The sequence below is a fragment of the Diadema antillarum genome, unplaced genomic scaffold, assembly GCF_040938485.1.
Source record: "Diadema antillarum isolate AM-2024a unplaced genomic scaffold, OU_Dant_1.0 scf00000099, whole genome shotgun sequence".
Lineage (NCBI taxonomy): Eukaryota > Metazoa > Echinodermata > Echinoidea > Diadematoida > Diadematidae > Diadema > Diadema antillarum.
This window is the reverse complement of record NW_027270988.1, coordinates 3,029,460-3,054,544: the sequence shown is the minus strand read 5'-3', so window position 1 is coordinate 3,054,544 and position 25,085 is coordinate 3,029,460. Positions and strand designations below refer to the sequence as shown.

The 25,085-nt window shown below is 35.5% G+C and overlaps 1 protein-coding gene across 1 annotated transcript in view; it reads left to right on the top strand.

Moving 5' to 3' along the window:
• The first annotated feature begins 249 nt into the window (after nt 1-249).
• The window catches only part of LOC139718787 (uncharacterized), a 43,348-nt gene continuing 18,512 nt past the window's right edge, over nt 250-25,085 (top strand). The window contains exon 1 of the mRNA XM_071630251.1: nt 250-618. Coding sequence (XP_071486352.1) covers nt 250-618 — 369 coding nt within the window. The remainder of the gene's footprint in view (nt 619-25,085) is intronic.

Below are 25,085 nucleotides of genomic sequence, written 5' to 3'. Positions count from 1 at the left end.
GATGAAAATACTCAGTAATAACAAAGAGGCAAATTTGTTACAAACGGTGGCAGCAAGTCTTCAAGGAAGCGCAATACGAGCCATTAGCACTGTAGGAGTAGGAGTAAAAAATTCCTACAGTGAGCTAAGACGACTCTTCTCTCAGAGATTTGGCCCTATAGAGTCAGCAAGCTGAAAATTACTTAGCAGAATTGCGCCATCGCAGGCAGGGCCCGAGAGATTCTCTACAGGAATTGGGCCAGGCCATACATGACCTGGCAAGCAAAGCATACCCAGACATTCCCCCCAGCGTCAAGGGACAGGCTCGAGAGGAACCACTTCATTGATGCGATCGAAAGCCAGTCTATCCGAGAAGGAATCCACAGTGCTCGTCCTTCATCATTGGATGGAGCAATCTGTGCTGCTTTAGAGACAGACAATTTTGAGAAAATCGAGCTCCAAAGAAGAAATAAGCGTATACAGAGTAGACCACTGAAGTACACTCGTACATTGGACCATGAAGATGAGCAACGAATGCAGAACATAGAAAAGCTCCTCAAACAACATGCGCATCAGATGGAGGCATTGACAAACGCACTCGTACAAAACCAGAAGGAGCAAGCTAACCAGGAGAAGAAGGCACAATTCCATGCGAACACTACAACACAAGGAAAAAAAAACCCGGAAGTGCTATCGTTGTGGTGACCCGAACCACCCCATTCGCGACTCAAAAGAAGAAAAACGACTTCCAGCCGACCGAAGGGTGCGCGGGCAGGCTGTGAAGCGAACTGGGCCAAAAGATGACATGGACAATAATCAGTCATCAGGAACTGACAGGGTATACACAATACCTAATTTCTCAACGGAAGCAAAACAAGGCCTCTACGTCACAGGGAAAATTCGGTCAACAAACTGCTGTTTCTTGATTGATACTGGATCCACTGACACAATCATTAGTGCCAGCACTTTTAAGTGAAATGGGTCAACCTAGCCGAACTTGACTTTTTCATATTTTCTGAAAGAGTGGGTCTTCTTTTACATTATGCTAAAATTTGGTATCATACAACGGACAGGAAAGTGTGTTATTTTAGCAGTTTATCTTGAACATTTTTGGTAGAATAGTGTGATTAGGTGTGTCTTTAGAACCCCTTTTTCATTTCTGAAAAACCTTGTCCACACTCTTCACTTTCAACTCTAATAACTTTTGAAAGGATAGTGCTACTGCTTTGAGAGTTGGCATTAATTATGAACAAAATGTGCTAATGTGGCATGCTTAATTTCAGTTTAATCTGATAATCTCTTCATTGTTGTTACTCTGGTGGTTTACTTCCTGTTTTTTGTCCCATTCATCGCACAGCCAGCACGGTTTGGTAAAGATTAAGCGCTTGAATAGACACTGTACTTCAGAGCCTCTTTTCTCAGTTCACACTTTTCCTGAGTTTGTGCTTTCTTTCCAATATTTAGTTAGGTTAGGAGAGTCCATTTGATTTGAGTTATACATTATTTTAAAGCTTAAAGTTTGCTCTTTCAGAATATGGTGTTAACTAAAAATTCATGTCTGGCGACTTTTTGTTTGTTTTGAGGTGCAGGGTCACATATTGTAAGCTGAACCTTTCAGCCACCAATGCTGTTCATCAGTTGTTTTTATGTAACAAATAAATGAAGTAAAAATTGAAATTTTATGTTTATTCATGCGAGAACTTATTCGAAATCAAAAGTTTGGGTGGAATGGAATAGTGGTCATGTGTACATCAAAGGATTTTTTTTTTTTTTAGATTAGAAAATATTTAAAATATAATCACTTTAACACAGTCATTTGAATTGGATATAAGAACATTTATTTCAAGAATGATGATTATGTAGAATCTAAGCCTTGAATAGGTTAAAGTGCAAGCAAAAGAATTTTGTTTTTTTATAAAGTAAAAAACAACTGGAATAAATTATAAGAGGATCAAATATTATTTTAGACGTTTCTGTAAATTGTTGATTTTTTTTCCATATCTTTTGTCACGTTTGAAGGAATTATTTCTTTTTTTGTACATCGTTTAGTTATGAAATTAAATAGAGTCCTGTGACTTAGGATGAAGAAAAAATATTATGTTTATGCATAATTACCATAAAGACATCTAAATACAATTGTCAACAAGTAGTACATAATTATGTGTGTGTTTGTATTGAAATGAAATGAGTGTTTGTTTTTATTGTATGTACATACATGTGATTGTATGCATTTGTGTGTGTGTGTGTGGGGGGGGGGGGTGTTCATTTAGATGAACTTTGAGGAGGGAAGGGGGTTTGGATGTTGAATGAGACGGGACTAGTAGTGGCGGTCCCAGGACTCATGCTAAGGGTATCAGATTCATAGTAATCATCTTAGTTCCATTAGTGGCATCAAATTGAATCAATTAAAAAATAAATAAATCAGAACAATTTTCATTACAAATATTTCGATTATATTGCTAATGCATACTTTGAAAATTGTTCAGAACCTTGGCAAAGAGAAATCCTTTTGGGAACTTCTTCATTAAAATATGGTCTTGCTATGGATCACTGCACCAATTAAATCCCCTTGAACGAGTATGGTCCCCCCCCCCCCCACACACACACACACAAAATGTACACAAAACTTGACAACCCCCCCCCCCCTCGAAATCATTCAGGAAACGCCAGCCATTTCCCATATCCAAACCTTTTAAAATTAAAATACATGTCCCCACCCCACTCCGAACTCCCTAGTGGCGGCCACTTATACATTTTTTTTTTCTACTACCAGTCCTTTATTTATTTATGCACACACAAACGTGTACATTTCATTCATTTTTGGGTGTCCAGGTCAACTGGCAAAATCTTAGCTTGGAATTCAATTTAATGACGAGTAAATACAAGTGACACCCCCCCCCCCCCCCCCAAAAAAAAAAAAAAAAAATGTATCAAACAACCTTTCACATGGTGATTTAGCTGGTATGCCAGAGAACATCACATTGCTACTTATAAGGAATACTTTGGATTGAATGTATTCTTAACTAATTATGATGAAGGGAGGCACTCAGAATTGTTCCTCACACCAAATAAGTCACGGTTTATTGTACGCTGTGCAATATCCGTTCCATATAAAGCACGTGATCTGTACACGCAGTCAAATTGGCAACATGATGTAGTGTGTTCAATGGCGAGCTGACCGCAATTTGCGAAATATTTTCATCATTTATGAATCTCAGTGACTGTGTGGAGTCATCATATGCAAAATTGTTCGATATCTCAACCACAATATGCAATGAGTTTGGTGAAATCTTGCGTAAATTGGAGAATTATTCGGTTTCTTTGCATGACCTTCGTGGTTTACAGCAGGGCGCTGGACAAGCATCGACAGTCACCGCACGCTACAGCAGTAACACACGATATACATTGAAGGCTGTACGTACTTCGTTCACGCATAGTGCTCTTCGGCAAATTGACGATTATATTTACTTCTTCACTAACGTGCAAGAGTCTAACCGGGGTCCAACGCATTTCATGGTAAACGTATTTTTATCTTAGTTTTTATGCTCATCCACACTTTGTCCCGCTGTGCTACGTAGTGAACTTGAACGAAAAAATCCCTCGGCCCACGGCCTAGTAGATCAGGGTCCTGGTTCTAAGTTACTTCAGTAGAGTGCCTAGGCTTACTACGAGCCGTTTGAGAGTCGAGACTGAGGCGCGAAAGCGCAAGTAGAAGTCTAAAAAGGTTGTCCTCTGTATATTTAATGGTAATTCAAAGGAAGATGGATTCAGTAATAAAGTGAAATTATAACTCACTTGTGCCTGACTGTGTGAAAAAGACACCCCGCAGCACTCAGGTCATCATGCGAAATTCATGTTTTTAACCACGGCGCCGCGTAGCACAGCACATGTCAGGGCAGGGCTAATTCATCTATTTCGTGACGTCCTCATTTTGGTCACCAAAATTTTGCCATCAGATCGTGTTTAGCTAGTCTAAAAAGGGTCTCAAAACACAATCTCTCCATCGTTCTAGAGACGTTTTTACCTTCTGAAAGTTGATTATTCCCATTCCTAGAGATTTAAGCTATCCAGAAATATATAAATCACCTTGTTTATGAATATCGTTCTTTTTTTCTCTTCCACCATACTTTAATATAGTCATGATACCTGCGATGAATGTGACAAAAAAGCAGGATGTAAACAACATAACAACAACGAATTGATGATCAGATTAAGTTGAAATACAGCATGCTCTATTAATACAGTTTGTTCATGATTAATGCCAACTTTCCAAGCAGTGGCACTATCATTTCATAAATTATTAGAGTTAAAGGTGGAGAGTGTGCAAAAGATTTTCAAGAAATAAAAAGGGGGCTTCCATTACGGAGGACAAACCCTGATACCATTACTGTACAAAAAAAAAAAACAAAAAAAAAAGGAGGGGAGGGGTTGTACAAAAACGTCTGAAAACCCACTTTCCCATTCGTTTTGTTATCCCAAACTCAAGAATAACTTAGAAGAATATCTCTTTCAGAAAGTATGGAAAACGTAAAATTGACTTTGTTTTCTCGTTTCACTTTTCTTTTTGAGTCCTCATGTAAAATCAAGAGGAACGAGTTTTTTATTGGTTTTGTAATGCACGGTCGTATATCATACACGAATCGAAAAATCAATTTCGTACGAGAGTAACTATTGGAGTGTAACATTGTCTTATTTTTCCAAGGCCACATTATGTATGTAAATGATTCACTGTTGAAAGAATATTCCTTTATCACAAAGTGTGTTTATATAATCAAGGCTGTGTCGATAGTCTAAAGAGCAAAGGACAAAAGGCGTAAAAACTTCTGTATCTAGTACTCAAGGTGTAGATAACATGAGTGCCTATAAGAATGTGTCTATCTCTCTCTTTCTTTGTCTCTGTCAGTCTGTATGCATGCACATATATAACAGAGTATATATTCTTGTTTAATATCTCCACACTTTAATTACGGAATTTTGGCGTGGGGATAGGCAATTCATTAATTACTAGATTCCCTTCTCCGTATTCAAAAGCGTGCAATCAGAATCATAAACCACGCCGGATATTTTGCTCATACCAACTGTTTGTTTGTTTGTTTTTTTCATCAAAACAGAATTCTGAAAATTCCAGACCGATTTTATTACAGTTTCGGAATTTTCATGTATAAACTAACAACTAATCAATTATTATCTGTTTTTATCCACATGTTCAAAAGGAATCGCTCTATCCACTGTTATCCTACTCGCCAGAGTGACGCCTATCACCTTCCCCGTACTCGCACTATTTCTGAAAAAGAAAACAATTATATTTACTGGACCGAGATATTGGAATGATCTCCCTCTAGATATCACTTCTTCCTTATCTTTATTCACCTTCAAACGCAAATTAAAACAGTTAGTACTCAGTGGATACACACTACCAAGCTTTTAGCAACTTTTTTATGCTCCCAGTCTTTTGTCCTTGTCCACAGCTCCAAGTTATTCAAGCTTTTTCATGGTACCGATACACCTTTTAATAATATAGCATTTTTGATTTTCAAACACTGCGAGATTTGTATGCAGTCTGGTTTGTGTGATATCTATGTGGTTCATTAGTTTATTACTTATCGATTTTTTTTGTACTGGTGTAATTTTAGTTGGTCAAGACAAACATATCCGTTCTCCATGTAAGATTATGTGCCTATGAACTCGGGAACCTACAGTTTTACAAGCTTTAAAGCTTTTATGTAGGCCCCATCATATTTCTTATACTTACTAGTGACATTTTCACACGATATGACCGTGTACATTTTTGTCAAGGCTTTTTTTTTCTTTTTCTTCTACAATCAAAAGACATAATTGTATATATTTTGTATTCTTGTTTTGTTGTCAATAATTTTGTAATCTTATCATTGAGAAAATGGAAATATGAAGTAAAATTTGAACTGAACTGAACTGAACATGGATTTGAATAAAGCCGTAAACAGGTAGGTAGCATATCAGATAATTATTATGAAAGGAACACATCAATTGATTTTATAGATTTTATCTCTCTAATATATCTGAAATGTCAGTGTTAGCCTGCACCTCACCGTCTATGCCACATTGTTTTATGTCCATATGCATGTGATTGGACATGCAGAATTATTTTTGCGGGACAAAGATTGAAGGCTGAGGCCAAGCATTCTTATCATTGTTAGTTTGTGACACTTAACAATAAAGTGTTGTCGCACTATGTCCCATTCAAGTGCAGTTATCAAATATAGCAAACGACATAAACTCATTCAGTTTTATCGAAACAATCATCTTATATATCGAATATGAGACCCTGCACCACAAAACCAACAGAAGTAGCCAGACATGGATGTGGTAGGGGTAGATTCTTCACGAATAGGCTTTTAGCTCGAAAATTATGTATAGCTCGATACAAATGGACTTTCCTAATCTATCTTTGAATTGAAAGAATGTAATATAAACTCCGGAAAAGTGTGTATCATTGACTGCATGAGAAAAAAAAAGGCTCGAAAGTAAAAAGTGTATATGAAGCGCTTAATCTGACCAAGCTGTCGTCTATGCAATGAAGTGGACAGAAAACAGGGTTTAAATTTTCCGAGCAGCAACCGTAAAGGGATTATCAGATTTAGCTGACATTGAGTAGGGTCTCTTGACCTATTCTAACTATGAACACTACTAACTTTAAATGCAGGAGCATCATATCTTTCAAAAATAGAAATTGCCGAATTATCTTACTCAGGTTTTGAGTACATGACTTGAGATGCGACGTAAGTGATTATCAGTTAGCAAAATACATATCTATTTAATGTTGAATAATAAATTGCATGGTAACGATCAAGAAACAATGAATTGCTTTACTGTTTCAAAACAGTTGTAAAATGTAAAGGATAAAAATAAGCAATTAAAATATGTTCATATTAAAATAAATGATAAGTATTGTTAAATGCAAAAAAAAATGTTAACAATTGTTTATTCATGATTATTTCTAGAATAAACTTCTGACCTTCATGATTTATTGAAAAGAAGTATATATTTGTTTATTGTGATATATATATATATATATATATATATACATTTTTAATAGAAGAATGTTTCTGTGATACAACAAAATTGTACATAATACTCCCATCTAATGTGACAACTTTTTTTAATCATTGCTTCCAATGGTAAACAGTGGCTTTAAGATGATTTTTCTATGACCCCACACAAGTCATTAAATTACTGTATTCGAAATTGGCAAATTATAGGGTTATAACGTGTGGTTCAGTTATTAGATAGATGATATTTGGTGGTGAATGTTACAGTAAGAAAAAAAAAAGTTTGGCAAAATGGGATGGCTCGTCGCGGGAGCCACATAAATACCTTTCATTGAACCGAGAGTTATTTTCCATTATTTGGGATGAGAAGACCAGACATACATTGTATGAATTCTTTATTATGAATTCTCTTATAGTCATTTGTCCCGGTTAGGCTACCGGAATATATCCTTTCCCGAAAAGTGGTCTTCCGACATCTATTCTTTATGAACTTGGGGCATTTACACCGTTGATTTCGAACCTTGTGTAAACACTGCACACGCCGGGTCGTGTAACATGCAATACTCCCTCAGTACCTCTTTCCGACCAGCTAGAAGTGCTCACGATTTCATGTTCATGTAGTTGAAAGAATATCGTTATCTTTGTATGACCAAATGTGTTTGTATGATTAAAATTCGCAACTTTGCTATTGTTCTGAGAAATGATATAACATATTACGGGACACCCTATATATTTCTATTTTGAAGATAAGATTTAATCCGAACATGTCTCGACTCGTAGAATAATGTGTTGACATTGGTGTTGACACGTATACCTACAGTCAGTAATTAACAACACTTTGATAACCATGAACTGCAGCTGTTGACCTACGCTGTACTCTCCATAACGTCTCCTGTTAAGCTTTAGTGCTGCAAAGTCAATTTATTGACGTGATTAATTCTTATCGGCACGAAATATGTGGAAAGATATAAGAATATTTTGCAAGGAGAAATATACTGATGGAAAAGGAATTCAATTCATGTCTGGACATGCAATATTCAATATAGATACAATTCAGCTTGATGTAAAGAATTGTAGTTCACATCATAATCATTTTCTGTCTCAGGAAATAACGAAGTAACTCCATTTGAGTAGCTATATAGGAACGTGTGGCTATAGTTTTGATACAGGTGAGTTCACCGGATCTGTGGCATTAGATTGTTGTTTTTAAGTTTGTTTTCGTCTTTGTGAATCACTATCCATCAATACTTCATACTGTACGTATTTGACAAAAGTCTCCCTGAAATGAAGCCGATATTATACACTGACTAGCTAGATATATGCGTACGTTGTAATATAATACATCTCTCATTTTTCGTGCAATTAAATGTTAAAGCTGCGTAAGCATTATCAAAATTCTACCAGAAAATAATTTATTTAATTGATTTATTTACTGCTCGATTAAGCAAAATTTACAGCAGTAATTTGTCTTTCAACTCCTCTCAAATTTCTTTCGAGTCATCATCAAATGAAGGTAAGACGGCATTCCTAAGACTATATTGTATGTGTCACAGCCGGTGAAAGCGTGTGATTGCTTGTTGGTCCAGTGTTGACTACTTAAATACGGTGCTCAGACAAAGTAGCACAAAACACCATAATTCCGGAAATTATAAGCTTTATTTCCGGTCTTTCAATTCAGATACAAATAAGTTGGTGGTACAGGAAACAAAACAACACACAGACACGTCATATACGCCCATGCACACATTTTCAGTCAATGCTTATCATGACACCTCAAATCTCACTCTAACGACGTAATGCTTGAATGCCGGCTTCGTATCAACCTCCTTACTATTCATAGCATAGAGAAAACTTTACAAATGCTTCACAATATGGCCATAAATATTGCATAAACCTTACTCCGGTTACTGATATGGTTTTGTATAAGCTTCTTTGATTAAACTCAACACTCACAATAACTCATCAGTTTTATAATATCAATGCGCACAGTTTAACAATTGGGGTTTGATTATTAGCAGTCCAAAATGTTTCTTTCGAGATAAACAAAACCTGATATTGTCATGCTGAAGTTGTCTCCGTGATCGTCGAATTCGAACGCGACAACAGTTCGCTGCGAATACGGAGTGCAAGTCCTCGTCGAGGGGACGGTTCCAACTGGACGTGTAGTACACGGCGGGTTCCTTCCTTGTCCGAAGTAGCCCGAACACATTGTCACGAGCTGGGGTTATCTTTACACGGCGTGCACGGGTTGTCTACGTACACCCGAAGCTGACCCAAGTTAATGCCATCTACAGAGTACAGTACCGCAATTACCACAACATAAAAACTACTTACTCTCTGTACTGTCTGTAGTCTGTAAAGCGCATTGAGACACTTAAGTGTGAAATGCGCTATATAAAAACCAGCTATTATTATTATTATTATTATTACTGTACCATTCCATATCAATAAACACCTATCTACAAACACCGCAGCTTCACTTCAGTGCCTACAGAAAAGAATTAAACATTTTCTCATGTCCATGCATAACCGATGTACACAACCATTCTGACTTCGGTGGAGTATTTATCTTGCTTAATAATGCTCCCTTCCGTATACCAAATATCAACACAAGACACTTTGAACAGCACTCTGCTTGAAAGTAATCATTACGCCAGTGACCACCATGTATAATCTATTATATCCTCGTACACATGCAACGGTCTTATTAAAGGACAAGTTCACCTTCATAAACATAAGGATTGAGAGAATGTAGCAATATTAGTAGAACACATTTTCATTTCATTTCATTTCAATTTATTTTCATATTTCTCACATATATCACAATATAAAATAAATTGATACGAAATCTATACAGAACATAATTCAAAATAGAACTTCACCGGAATGTTCAAAAGTTTGTCTTGGTATACACAAGGTCTGTATACATGCGAGTTAAACTGAGATCATAATGCGAAAAATATGATGGGGCCTGCGTAAAAGCAAGCTTGTATAGAGCCGCAGGTCCCGTGGTAAAATCAGATTAGGGGAAGCATTTATAAGTACAGATATTTTTAGACCATACTATAATTGGGGGTTCCGATTAAAACGAACAAGATCAAATCAAATTTTGCTATATAAAAATAATACAGAATAAAACACTGAAAGGTCACATGTTGCAACTATAACCTACTACAAGTGAGGACATTGAGAGAACAACGACTGAGATTGTAAGGATTTAAGTGGGTGTGGAGGTATAGATGATGACGTAACGATTGGCATAAATACATAAATGGAAGGTGGGCTAAAAGAATTTTGTCGTGAATATAAAATATACACACAAGGACAATGGAGCTCAGGTGTCAAATTCCAGCGGGGTCCTAAACCATGTAGGCCGTGTGACCATGGTAACAGACAGCTGCCACGCGCAAGAATTCCAACAATCGAGTGTAACAATAAAAACTTAGAGAGCGCAACAGGCAGACTGATCGAATAATAATAATGTTCATGGTTTGGATCCCGTCGGACTACTACTAGAAGATAAATAAGATAGACAAGGGAGGAAATACTGAGCAACAAGTACTATACAATATGCATGCCGTAGCTGCTCAAAAGATATTGTTTTAGTTTTCGTTTGAATGAGGTTAAAGTGGTGCAGCTTGCAAGTAAGTTCCGTAGGGAGTTCATTCCAGTACTTAGGTCCAGTGAACATGATAGTTTTTTTCGCAAAAATTGTTCGGGTACGTGGAAGGTGATACGCATAACGTTGGCGGGTTGGATAATCATGAACTGTATTGTTTCTTGTGAACATTTTGGAAAATGCATCTGGTAATTGGCCAGTTGAGAATTGAAACATAAACAGGCAAACGTTGTAAGAAAATAACTCAGGAATTTTCAAAATTTTATTGCTCATAAAAAGTTCATTCGTATGCGATAAATATCCAGCGTGGTTTACAATTCTAATAGCGCGTTTTTGCACAATAAATAACAAATCGATAAGATTTTTAGAAGCATTTCCCCACGCCAGAATCCCATAATTAAGATAGGGAGATATCAAAGTTGAATATATACTCTGTAGAATATTACATGGAAAATAATAACTAAGTTTGTTTAGAACCCCTGTATTTCTAGCAATAATTCTACTTACATAACCAACATGGGTTCTCCAAGATAAATCACTATCAATGTAAAGACCCAAAAATTTTGTGCTGTTGACCTGTGACAAATCAATGTTGTTGATCTTGACAGAAATAGGTAGTACAGGTGGGGAATTGCTAAACAAAATATAATGAGTTTTTTCAAGGTTTAAGGAAAGTTTGTTTGCAAAAATCCAAGATTGAACAGAAACAAGTTCTTCACAAGTTCTTCACATCAGTGAAAGTTCAAAAGTTATGAATTTTTGAAGTTTTTGTGCAGTAACCGCTGGATGAGAAGACTACTGCAGTGTATGTATAACTTAGATGTCACATGCGTACAACAATATAAGGAAAATATAAAGAGAATTTCACAAAATTCCATCTTTTGAAAAAAAGTACACATTCCCCTGACTCGTTACCGACAAATGTTATGGGTAATATTACTTCCCCCGCCTTTAGAAAGAGGCAAATGAAGTGCTCTTTTATTATGCGAAAATGAAAATGTGTTGAAAAAGTGAAAATATGTTGAATTTTCTTTTACATTTTCTTTATACTGTTACATTTTCTTTATACTGTTGTACGTTACAGTGTATTACGTTCTGGTTGTGTGTTCATGGTCGCATATCTGCTGGTTACAACACAACTTAGTTGCGTAATAATGTGGATTTTGTATTTTCGTTGTATGGCTGGCCTCCACAAATATGTTCACACTCTTTTATTGGGTAATATAGAGGCCGTAGTGTACTTTTTTGTTGAAAAGGATCAGAACCTATTGTGAACTTCCTGTGTAAATTATTTTTAGCTTTGATTAAGTAATAGACTTTCTCAAGTGTGTATTTCTTTTTTGGGAAAACTACCTGATGTGCTAAAGCCCAATTATAGCGTTGTGTTGCTTTCGGTCTTTTTGGAAGATTATTGTAAGAGTAATCTTTGGTTTATCATGGATAATATGCATGGTGCAGTTTTGATATGGAAGTATATTAAGTTCATTAGAATTATAATTGATGGGTGAAATATATATTATGGTGAATGGTTAAACAAAATGAATACAGGGGGCATGTTACTTGAATACAAAACGTGTCTGAACAGTTGCACATTAATATAATGAAAGGATGACACGTTTTTATGTCATACGATATGACTTTGGATGCAATGTTGTTTGTTGTTTGTTGTTTGTTTTTGTTTTTGTTTTTTTAACCGGAGTACATCCGTTTTGAAAAAGAATCCGAGTATATTATGATAACAAAAATGAATTTTGGCGTGATGCAGGATTTGTATTGCGCAACTTGCTATGGTTTAATAGATGAAAACTCATGTTTTGTGATCATGGAATTCAAATTTTCATTTTGATATAGTATGTATTCCCTGTGTGTTTGATGTGATCAGATAGACAACTTTACAGAGTGTTATGAATGTGACATTACATGGAAAATTACTGTCACGTTTGTAAAGTTTCGTTCTCGTGTGAACACACTTGAAGATCAATTAATTTGTGTAATGAAAATAATATATATGGAATTTATTGACATTAGAATGAAAATGTATGGTTTTCGATTGTGTCATTGACCGTGTTTCTGACAGCAAGTGCCGTTAGGTCTGAAGTAAGAATATCCATGATTTTGATTATTTTGCAAAACATTGCAGTGTAATCAGGATTAACAATGTTATTGGTTATAAGTTTTTTCCCCTTTTTCAAAAAAGAATGTAAGGAAACGCCAACAAGATATTGCATTGCCTAACAGTGTTGTTCGGCAATATGATGTATAGTGTGACAAAATGATATATTGTTTACGGCTGTGTTTTTGACCGTGTTTCTGACGACAATTGCCGTCAGGTCTGAATTGAGAATACCTATAATTTGATTATTTTGCAAATCATTACAGTGTAATCAGGATGAATATTGTTACTGGTTGCAAGTTATTTCCCCTTTATTTTTTTTTCCAAAAAAAAAAAATATATATATATATATGGAAATGTTATCAGGATGAATATTCTCACTGGTTACAAGTTATTTCCCCTTTATTTTTTTTTCCAAAAAAAAAATATATACATGGAAATGTCAACAAAGTATTGCTTTGTCTAGCAATAGGATATGTCGTTTAGCAATGTGATGTTATTGTCTAACAATATGATATTGTTTGCGGTTGTGTTTTCGACTGTTTTTTCTGACAGCAACTGCCGTCGGGTCTGATGAGGATATCCATATAATTTTGATTATTTTGCAAAACATAACAGTGCAATCAGGATAGATAATTCTACTGGTCATAAGTTTTCTCCTCTATTTTCAAAAAAAATATTTATACATATATAATGTAATGCCAACAAAATATTGTTTTGTTTAACAATATGATATGTTGTGGTATGCTTTAATTGAAAATTCTGTAAAATTAGAGATGAATTGGATTTACGAATTTAGATTTATGTAACTGTTCGGATTTCTTTCTTTTTATTTATTTTTTGTTGGTGTTGGGGAATTACGCAAACTTGATGTTATGATGTAATGAATGATATACATGAATATTGCAGTGATATCTTGCACACGACAATAGTGAATTTCATTTTTTCAGTGCCGAAAGGCTATGCAGTTGCGAGTGTCCCCCCCCCCCCCCACCATATTTACACAATGGAACAAAAGATTTCCAGGGGTTCCAACTGATTGTGTCTGTAGTGTGTATTAACTTCATTTGTCTGTATCATATTTTCAATACATGTGTAATCCTTGTTGGGTTGTACTTTGACCAGTTGAGGAATATATTGCATTTTATAAACGACCCCCCCCCCCCCATCCATTTTGTTTTTGAGATGATTATTACTACAAGTCTGATCCCCCTCTTAATTGTGACAATTTTTGGAAAAGTTACAAGTTTTTATCCGTACGTTAGATCTTTATCGCTTGTCTGCATATTCATATGCGCACAACTCCTGCGTACTCATCATTCTGCCAAACTGGTGTGATGTGAAGTACAGTACTTGCTTGTACAGCAATTGTTCACTTGTACGGTCCCAGTATCGTCTGCACTGAACCGAACCCTTTGCTTATCTGCCTACACTCGCAGCCACGCCCACGTCAAACACACACACACGTTAAGACACACACACACACACACGCACACACACACCCAAATCTCACACTCTCAAGCACAATCATACTCTCGCATGTTAAAACACTGCTTACACACGCCATGCATACACACACTACCACTGTTATAATGATGCCATTGGCGGCATTGGTGTGAAAATATGTTTCGTATTCAGACCTGCGGTGTGCTAACAAGTGCCCGAGAAGGTACATTATTGGCCTGGGGTTTTCGGAGCTATTCTTTACTTATCGTATATTATTGATGATCCGGAAATTGATCGAATGTAATAGCCAAGCCACGTTTGTCCTTGTCTAATGTCGGCTCAAATTTTTGTGTATGTATGTTTTTGCTGTCGTCTCGGAAGCCCACAGAGAGACTGGATTTATTCTTATTATGTTGTGTGTGTTCTATGTCTTTTTCTGTCCATGCTTCTCAGTGTTCTTACTTACCTTGTTCAGCCCTTTCTCGTTTCACGTTCTACGTCTCTTCAGCGATCTTCTGCTTATCATAATTTTGACGTCACCCATGTTTGTAGATTACTCCAGCGTCTTGCCACATCCCGGCGACTGGGTATTTTCTTGTATCGTCCACTTATTCACGACATCCTAGTTTTGTTAATAACGCAGACTTTTAAAAATTCGTCTCGTATTTTTAATTATGGCTAATTTTCTGAATGCTCCATTTCATTCCGTATCGAACGATGATTTTTTTTTGAATTGTTTAGGAAAACAAGCTTAGATTCTGACCCAGTTAGTGGGTTAACCAGTACACGAACCACCCCTTACGATGATTTTGTTACCGATAGCCTGAATACAGCTGCAAATGAATTGCCTCATGATCTTAGTAATGATTTCACTCAAAATATGTTGTGCAATTATATTACAGTGAATCAATGCAAAGATATGATTCATAATTTTTCTGAGGACACGTTTTCTTTGTTACATTTAAATATAAGGAGTTTGAATAAACATTTTGATGATTTAAAATTTCTATTAGAATCTGATGCAAGCCAGTCGCTATCCGTTATCGGATTAAGTGAGACATGGTTAGCTTCCAATACAGAAAATTATTTCGCAATTGAGGGTTATAATTTGTTTGTTAACAATAGGCTTGATAAGAATGGAGGGGGCGTTGCATTGTACATATCACGTTCCTTTGATACTATTGTTCATGAAGATATTTCTAGAATGGACAATGTTGTTGAATCTTTGTTTATAGAAATTCTTATCCCAGGATGTAGAAATCTTATGGTAGGCATTATATACAGACCTCCTAATTCAAACGCCAATGATTTTTTTAACTTATTTTTCAGATCTTGATAATTCACACGTTTTCCGAAATAAGGATTGCTTTTTACTCGGTGATTTCAATATTGATTTGCTGAAGTCTGAGCATGATAATATCTCTAGTGATTTTCTTCACACACTTCTGTCCTCGTCCTTTCTTCCTCTTATTTCTAAACCCACACGTGTTACAGATCGCTCTGCCACCCTCATTGACAACTTGTTTTGTAATATTCTACCCCTCCCTGACTCTTTTATAATCCTTTCAGATATGACTGATCATTTTCCAATAATGACTTGTTTTACTCTTAAAACACCAGCTAATATTAAACCTATTTCACCTCTTTTGTTTAGACGTAGAGTTTCACCTGAAAAGTTAGCTAGTTTTGATGTGGCCCTGGAGAATGCTGACTGGTCAGGAGTATTTGGCAGCGATGATGTTAATATACCCTTTTGTAATTTTATGGAAACTTTTAATCATCATTTAGAAAAAAAAAAACGCTCCATCCATATGTTCTTTCAAGAGGAGACTGAAGTCTTTTTTATTGCAATCGTACGACTCTACAATACCGAATTAACCATTTGGCCTTTTTTCTCAGTTACACTTACCTGCTCACTTTGTCCCCTCTTCAAAGAATTAATGGTATCTTTTTCCTAGATGCTCGCAATGTTGTCACCTATGCCATTTTGCCCATAGCGTCTTGAAGTTGACTTTCCGTATGTATGTGAGTCCTGTTCATACGTCCCTCTATTTTCTATTTTCTTGTCGTATTTCAGGCGTCAAAATATTACTTTTCCCCTGCAACTATCCTCTTATTCTCTTGGCATGCTTCTGCCGAAGATCGCTGTTTCTGTTGTTTCTGTTGTTCTGTTTCTGTTTCTGTTTCTGTTGTGCATTTTTGTCTGCTATTTTGTCTTCAGTTTGTCAGTCTTGTCCATTCCGTTTGTCTTGTACAACCTTTTTTTTTCAGTAGTTGTCTCGTTGTCTAGTCCTGTTTCATGTTTGTTCGCGTCTATGAAAGTGTATATATGGTAATCTAATTTTTAGTGGGCTTCCAGACTTCTTCCACTTTATTATCTTTTGTATCTTCGATGATTCGATTCCATCAATGTTTTTCTCCAGAGGGGCCCACACACTACAAGCTCTGTCTTTTTAGTGGGTCCCTCCATTTTTCGCACGGTATACATGTACTTCATTTCGATCACTTCTGTTTCTTTTTTACTATACAATGTATGATTACTAAAGGTCCTCAATTATTGTACAGTCTTTTCATTTCACTATATTCTATTTACCTTGTTCTCTGTTATCAAAAGAAGTGAAACATATGTTATGTCGGAAAATGAAATAAACTTTGAATTGAATTGAATTGTACGCATATGACTCACGAGCTGTAGTAGTCTCCTCATCCAGCGGTTCCAACACAAAAAAATCATAACTTTTGCATCGATTGTCCAATTTTCCTCAAACTTTCACTGATGTGTTCTACTATTATTGTTGCATTCTCTCAATCCTTGCGTTTATGAAGGTGAACGAGTCCTTTAAACAGGGGGGGGGGGGGGATAACTTCTCTGCATTACACATTATCACAAACAATATATAATCCAAACTGTTTTCAACTAGCTTACTCTATACCAGAGACTACAAAAAGCTGTGCACATAATATAACACGTGGTTGGTTTACCAAAACCACTCTTCTTTAGTAGAATACAGCTTCAAAATAATCATGATAACTGTGATATTTGGAAAAAGGGGATATCGTAATAAAACTATTAACTTACAGTTTGACTGGTGACTAAAAGCTGCCGATATCCGACCTCATATCGTCTGTTCAAGCCTTTCCCAGCAGACCTTGCAGTCTAACTGCTGCCCCTGCAAATGCTGCATAGCTACTACTCTGAGGTTGCTTCTATGAAGCCAGTATGACATGTGGTTGTGTTGCCCCTATGTATTAAATCGACAAGCATTGTTCTGTTCAAACACCTGTAGCTTCCCCAGCACAGTGCTGCTCCTCACCGGCAGCCAGACACTGTAAAATTTCAACGATGTATTGTTGCTAGGCAAGATTTCTATACACAGGAATGTTCTGTCCATGTGTTCATAACTCCCTTTTGTCTGTCAGTAGTAGCCCAGATTCTTGAGTGGGGCGTAACAATATCAATAGGAAAATCAGGGAAGAAATGACTTGTAACAGTATATATATTATATATAATGTGTTTTAAGATAAGATTTCCGACAAGTAGGGTTACCATGTAAAATAAAAATCAAATAAATGTGAGGTTTTCAAAGCGATATTAATTCCTAACAATTTATTTTCATATTCCTGCGTCAGAAACCTCTCAGCAATAAAGTAACAACGTCCCTGAACATCAAAATATCAATGCATTTTGAATCAGTCTCTGTGGTGTAATCTCATTCACCATTATGGATTTAATAAAAAGTCCTAAATCAAATAATTTCTCTATTGGTTTTTGATATATACACATAATAATATATTATATATGTATATAAACATATAATGTAGATATATATATATATATATATATATATATATATATATATATATATATATGTGTGTGTGTGTGTGAAGACCTGAATATAAGAACGACCCAAGTCCAATTTTTGGCAAAATTCAGTTTGACATGGGAAATTGTAGCTTATGCATGGACTCATCTTGTGTATAAATGATAAATCCTAATCACCCCCGGAAGTGCCTGAAATAAATGAGTTAAATCTTATATGAATGTAAGAATGAAGGACTTGGGTTATTCTTACATTCATATTATAGCGCCCTCTCTCGTCCTTCTCTCATCTCTATAGCAGAATATCATGTATATGAATCAAAGAACGTCTCAAGTCCATATGAATCAAAGAACGACCCAAGTCCATCACACAAAATGGTCTCTCCACAATTTATGTAAATGTTAATTGTCATGATAATATATGTTCTAATTTGTATAAACAATGTTGCCTTCCCATCACAGTTAGATAGAATATTATTGGACAAATAAAAAAGATATTAAGTTCTTTTTAAGTTTACTCGAAATGGTCTTCCATGGACTTGGGTCGTTCTTACACTGTAAAAACATCGGTGTTAGATTTAACACCACGGGTGTTAAATCTAACACCGATCAAACTTCAGTAAAGGACCACACCCACAGGTGTTAAAAGTGCACTGTGATGGTGTTGAAAAGTGTTCACCTGACACTTCGTGGTGTTAATTTGACACTGTACCTGGTGTTATTTTGACACTGTACTGGTGTTAATTCAAAAATGACACCACATGGTGTTGATTTGATATTTGCTGGTGTTAATATCAATGGTTTAACACCCGTCCAGCTTCAATAAGGGACCACACCAGCTGGTGTTACTTTGGTGTAAATTCATTTTCACATTTTTTCAAAAATCTAGTATTTTAATGTAAAATTCTTGATCGTCTTGTTTAAATTAAAAATCAACAAGAAGTGCAGTTACTAAGAAACTCTTCAAAAAACAGTTTAAAATTTGGAAATGACACCCGTAGGTGTTAATTTAACACCATAAATGAGCACCGAAAATTTAACACCAGCTCGGTGTTCACTATTTAACACCGGACTTTTTGCAGTGTATATTCATATACTCATATATATATATATATATATATATATATATGATATATATATATGTGACCGTGCAACACAAAACAAAAAAAAAGTCGCAGCCCCTGATCTTACGTGAGGACTAAAGAAAGGTGAAATGGACCCACCGAGCCAGTCTTGAGTTTTTTATATTTTCTGAAAGAGTTATCCTTCTTCTACATTGTTCTTTAAATATGTTTGGATTATACATTGAATGGGAAAGTGTGTGTTCAGAAGTTTTTTTTCATAAGCCATTCCCCCCCCTTTTTTTTTGAGGAGGGGGGCTGAGAGGAGAATGATCAATGTCTTAAAGGCCCCTTTTCACTTCTTGAAATCATTTGCACACTCTTCACTTTCAAGTCTAATAACTTTTGAAACGATAATGATACTGCTTTGAAAGTTGGTATTTATCCTAATTTTAGCTTAATTCAATAATTTGTTCATTGTCATTGCCACGGTGGTTTACATCCTGTGTTTTGTCCCTTTCATCGCACAGCTAGCATGATTTGTTAAAGATTAAGCACTTAAATCAACCCTGTATTTCAGTGCCTGTTTTGTCAAGTTTGCACTTTTCCAGAGTGTGTGCTTTCTTTCCAGTATTCAGTCCATATATAGGAGTTGAGTTATACATCTTTTTAAAACTTTGAGTCTACTCATTCAGAATCTATCCTTAACTAAAAATCCATGTCTGGCGACTTTGATTTGGTTTTGTTGTGCTTGGTCACATATATATATGGGTGAAAACGTTGAACGATGTACAATTGGCCATTTTCGGGCTTTTCGATATTCAAACCCTTGTAAAATTGTCACCTGGGGGTGTTTTTCATTATTTTAGGTATCATTTGGTAGGGGAGGGTTGTACCTTTCAGAAAATATATACTTTGTAGTGTTCTTACTGCATTTTCTTTAAAAAATAATGCTTTGAAGCTGAAAAAATTGACAAAAATTTATATTTTGGGAAAATATCCCAGAATCACACGTCTTAATTTTTGTTCTAATGCAATTCTACAGCTTTGTTTTTCCTTGTGAGTAAGCCCACACACTTCAACTATTAAATCAAGTACTTCTGCCATGAACGTGTGTATTATTTATCTTATCAGGAAACGTTGAATTCACTTGTGTCTGAAAAAGAACGTCTCTGAATGAATTATCTTTTCCTTGACGCCAAAAATTCAGGATGACTATGAAAACATGTACGGCCATATTTATATAGCGTCTTATCCATACTACCATTCCATCAAAATTTGTGAGTGAGCTGTGTGAAATAATCGTGTGGTGGCTCATTAAAGAAAATTATACTGAATAACCATCAGAGATGTTCGGTTGTTTAATGGTGTCATTAATGAAAGTGGATTATGCTTGAGATAAAAATTGGTTATCAGTATGTCAGTGTTAGCCAGGCGACTATGATGATTGGCAATTTTAGTAGCATACTGTCCACAAAAAAAAAAAAAAAATGAGTTCTGGTTGAAAACCCAAATTGGCGAATGTCTCTGATCAAAACGAATGTCCCTGATTGAAAGTCTCTGAAGGGATATTCCCTCATCTGACACTTTCGCACTGCATGATACTTTATTTGCGTGCTTATTTTACGCACTGACGAGCCATCCTGGAATCGAGTCAGCACAGTTCAACGACAAATATGCCCACAAATCTTGAAAATGTGAGTAATAACAAAAACTTTCCTGGTGTTTGTGCCGATTTATTAGAATTATTATTCCGTACATTTGCCAATCAGTATCGTTTGTGAAATGATGTATTTTAATCTTTGGATTAGAGGTAAATTAAAAAAGGATAGACAGTAAATATGTAAGAATCTGCACGAAAATCAAAGACCGCACGTCTCTGAGCAAAATGAAAAACGTCTCTGAAAATTACTGTTTCATGAAATAAAGACATCCACTATACAAATTATGAGAACATTAAAGTAAATTTATGTCTGGATGGGCTCAGTTAGTATAATAGGAACAAGTAGAACCAAGTTAACACGGGCGTGTTGTAATATTAAGAAAAACGAAGCTTCCTGAAAGATGTTGAAAATATGTAAAAGTTTTCAAATTTAAGATTTTCTGTTGATTGAGCAGGACAGAAAATATGTTTTATGACTAGTAATAGGTCAATAGTCTATGATTATTATGTAGTAGTCACTTTAGTTTACGTATTTTTTGTGAGAGAGGCAGAAATGTATGAAAAACAGGTTTAGGTCAGAGACGTTCTCTGAACAAATAGGATCTGCTCTCAAACCAATATCAATGACCCACCATGGCGAATTGGTGCCTATGTTTGTAGCACATTGGTTCCTCAATCCAAATATAATGCCAGTATCTTGTAAAAATCAAACCCATTAAGTATTGATAAGCAAAGATGTTTACGTCAGTGACGTTACATTGAACGTTTTACACATTTTCAACTACTACAATAAGGAGTAGATCTTTCATTATTCCACAGTATATGGCCCTCGTATACATACATCGTTCTAGGTAATTTACGCAATCTAAAAACAATGTTGATTTTATAATTTTGATCAGAGACGTTCATTTGTGCGTACATTGTTCTTCCAGTGCATAAATTTATTTTAATATCATTTTAATTCTATCTTTTTTTTTTCTTACAGCAAGATGGGAAGACCGGATGGATTTTAAATGCTCCGAATATAAGAATTTCGTCCTGCTCAGGATCTTTAGGCTCAGTCATGTTCAGGGAGCCTACAAGTTCCAGACAACGGCCGTGGTACTGGCAAGACCGGACGGACATCTTGGAGGTGCCATCTGTTTACAAAATAATGACTATCCCAACCCCTGTTTCAGGTAGTAGCAAGCGACGCAGTCGGTACCATGCACTGATTGAGGACATGGAATACCAAGTGGAGGGGAAATAAAATTCAATGTTATAATGCGGACTCTGTTTTTAATGCACATCACTACGTTTGCTTTTGAGGCTGTAAAATCTGAGGCTTGCACGTTAGGAAATAAATGTTCAAATTTGCACCTAATTTGTAACAATAGCAGCACACCTGCGGTGCACACTTGCACCCTTAATTGTGCTTCATTGCACCCTTAATTAACCGCCTGTTTGAAGTTTTGCTAATTTCTGCAAACAAGTTCTCATACAGTTGATAAGAATATGCAAATGAGTGAGCTGACCATGTCATAACCTCACAATTTTCCATTGATCGTGTACAAAAAATAACGAAAATTCAATTTATCTGTCTTTGAAATCTGAAACATGATGCTATTCCTGGTTGATTACCTTCAGAATAGTAATCAGTTAGATATACCCGGATTAAAGCCTCGGGCATAATTATGTTTGAATGAAAAACTGAAAATTTCAAAAGTTTATGTGCAAACATTATGGCAAGTTATGAGGGAATGACAAGCTCAATATGCCATTAGCATATTTTTAATGACCGTTTAAAATAACTTCATTATTTTTTTCTTGAGCCCGTAAGATTTTATTCTTTCTTAACAGCGGCTAGCTCATATTTGGGCTGAATTTCCCCTGTAATGACTCCTTTTCTCTTAGAAGTAAGGTGAGATGTTCTAGTGGTATTATTTTTGAGGTTTGTAAGCCAAATACATGAGAAAAGGTAAAATACTAACATCTATGATGAAACAAGAAAATGTCTATTAAGAATGTCCCTTTACTTAGTTTCCTCTACAACACTACTTATGTATCGCCTTCGAGTAGAAAGAAGGAGAGATAATCCTTTACCGATGTGACAGGTAAAATGTGATATTGTAATGTTATCATTGTCAAACTCTTGAAAGAGGTTTTCAGTTCATTTTGGTCAAACGTTTGCTGTACCACACCGTTGATATTCTTTTGAGGTTGGCGTTTACAATTTATATCTACCATAGTATGCAAAAAAGCACAGCGGAATTTGATGCTTCTAGGATAAGTATAGGTTAATTACAGCTTTCTGAGACGACATCATAACATTGGCCCAGGTACGGTCCCTAATAAAAATCCGAACTGGCCTGACATACACATACAATCATATTTGAGGTATAGTGGTCAAATTCAAATAGTATTAGTAAATTCGTGTTTACCTTTGTTATAGATTTGGACTACATTTGAAAGAAAAAATATACAATATTGATAGCATGTGGGCACACCTTCGCATACACCGGAAGGTGAAATAAACAGTAGTGGTCATCATAAACAAAAACAATTCTTGACATATGCCTCGGTAAATGATTTCGCAATGAATGTGAAATGTTGAGTTACGAGGATCTTTTAAAATAGGGAGTTTGGTGTTTAATTCTAGTGATAACTTACAGCCGAAACGTCCCTGATGGAAAAGCAAATGTCTCTGATATAAACAAATAATTTAGGTAAGGTAGTCAAAATTGCAAGTATTTCATGTAATTTTTATTTGTCTGTCATTCAAAAGTGTTGTAAGATATGAATAATATAACAAGGACAGGTTTGTTGTTGATTTTTGGTGTAGAAATCGAAATTCCTCTTACATTTTGGAGGTTTGTAGTTACAATCGGTTATTATGAAAAATAATTCAAGTTGAAATTACCATTCTGAATTGTTCACAAAAGATAAACATATGTTTAATAAAAGAATAATGTTGTTTGTTCACAAACCTCGTAATTATGGATCAAAGGACATCTTTTTAATGTCTATGTCTGAGGAACGTCTTTGAGTGAAACCTGAACGCCTCTGATCAAAACATGGCTTACTTTCAGCATCTGTAAAGGGCTTTTATGGGGATTTGACCAAACGAAATGCACTAAATTCATTATTAGCATCTAGTGAACATTAACATTTAAACACATCAGACCCCTGCTATATGTTTTGTTCAAATGAGATGAAAGTGAAGATAAGACTATACAAATCTCTGCTTAAATGACAAAAACTCCACTTTTACTTCAACTTCTATGTGTATTAGCTTTTGTAAACTTCACAGGAGGTAAACAATATTTTAGGAACAAATTAACACAGTCTTCAAAAGCATGAATAAGATGAAAATATATTCATTTGAATGTTTCTCTACCCTTCATTTGAATTTTCACTAAAACAATGTTTATGTTAGTCAGGGACGTTCGCCAATATGTCACAGTTCTATCTAATCTTGAATAAAAACAACACCCTTGAAGATATCCCAGTATAATCGGGTTTCCAAGAAAACTGATATCAATGACATTTGACTGAGATATATTTATATCAGTGTGTGACGTTTTTTGATTTTGACCCCTGATTTGCCCAATTGTACATCGTTCAACGTTTTCACCCATATATATATATATATATATATATATATATATGTATATATATATATATATGACCGTGCACCTCAAAACGAACATAAAGTCGCACACACTGATTTTGCGTGAGGACTGAAAATAAGTGAAATGGGTCAACCTAGCCGAATTTGACTTTTTCATATTTTCTGAAAGAGCGGGTGTTCTTTCACATTATGTTAAAATTTGGTATCATAAAACGGGCAGGAAAGTGTGTGTTTTTTTTTTTAGCAGTTTATCTCGAACATTTTTGGTAGAACAGTGTGATTAGGCGTGTCTTTAGAATCCCTTTTTCATTTCTGAAACACCTTGTCCACACTCATCACTTTCAACTCTAATAACTTTTGACAGGACAGTGCTACTGCTTTGAAAGTTGGCATTTATTATGGACAGAATGTGTTAATGATGCATGCTTAATTTCACTTTAATCTGATAATCCCTTCATTGTTGTTACTCTGGTGGTTTACTTCCTGTTTTTTGTCCCATTCATCGCACAGCCAGCACGGTTTGGTAAAGATTAAGCGCTTGAATAGATACTGTACTTCAGAGCCTCTTTTCTCAGTTCACACTTTTCCTGAGTTTGTGCTTTCTTTCCAATATTTAGATAGGTTAGGAGGGTCCATTTGATTTGAGTTATACATCATTTTAAAGCTTAAAGTCTGCTCTTTCAGAATATGATCTTAACTAAAAATTCATGACTTGCGACTTTTTGTTTGTTTTGAGGTGCACGGTC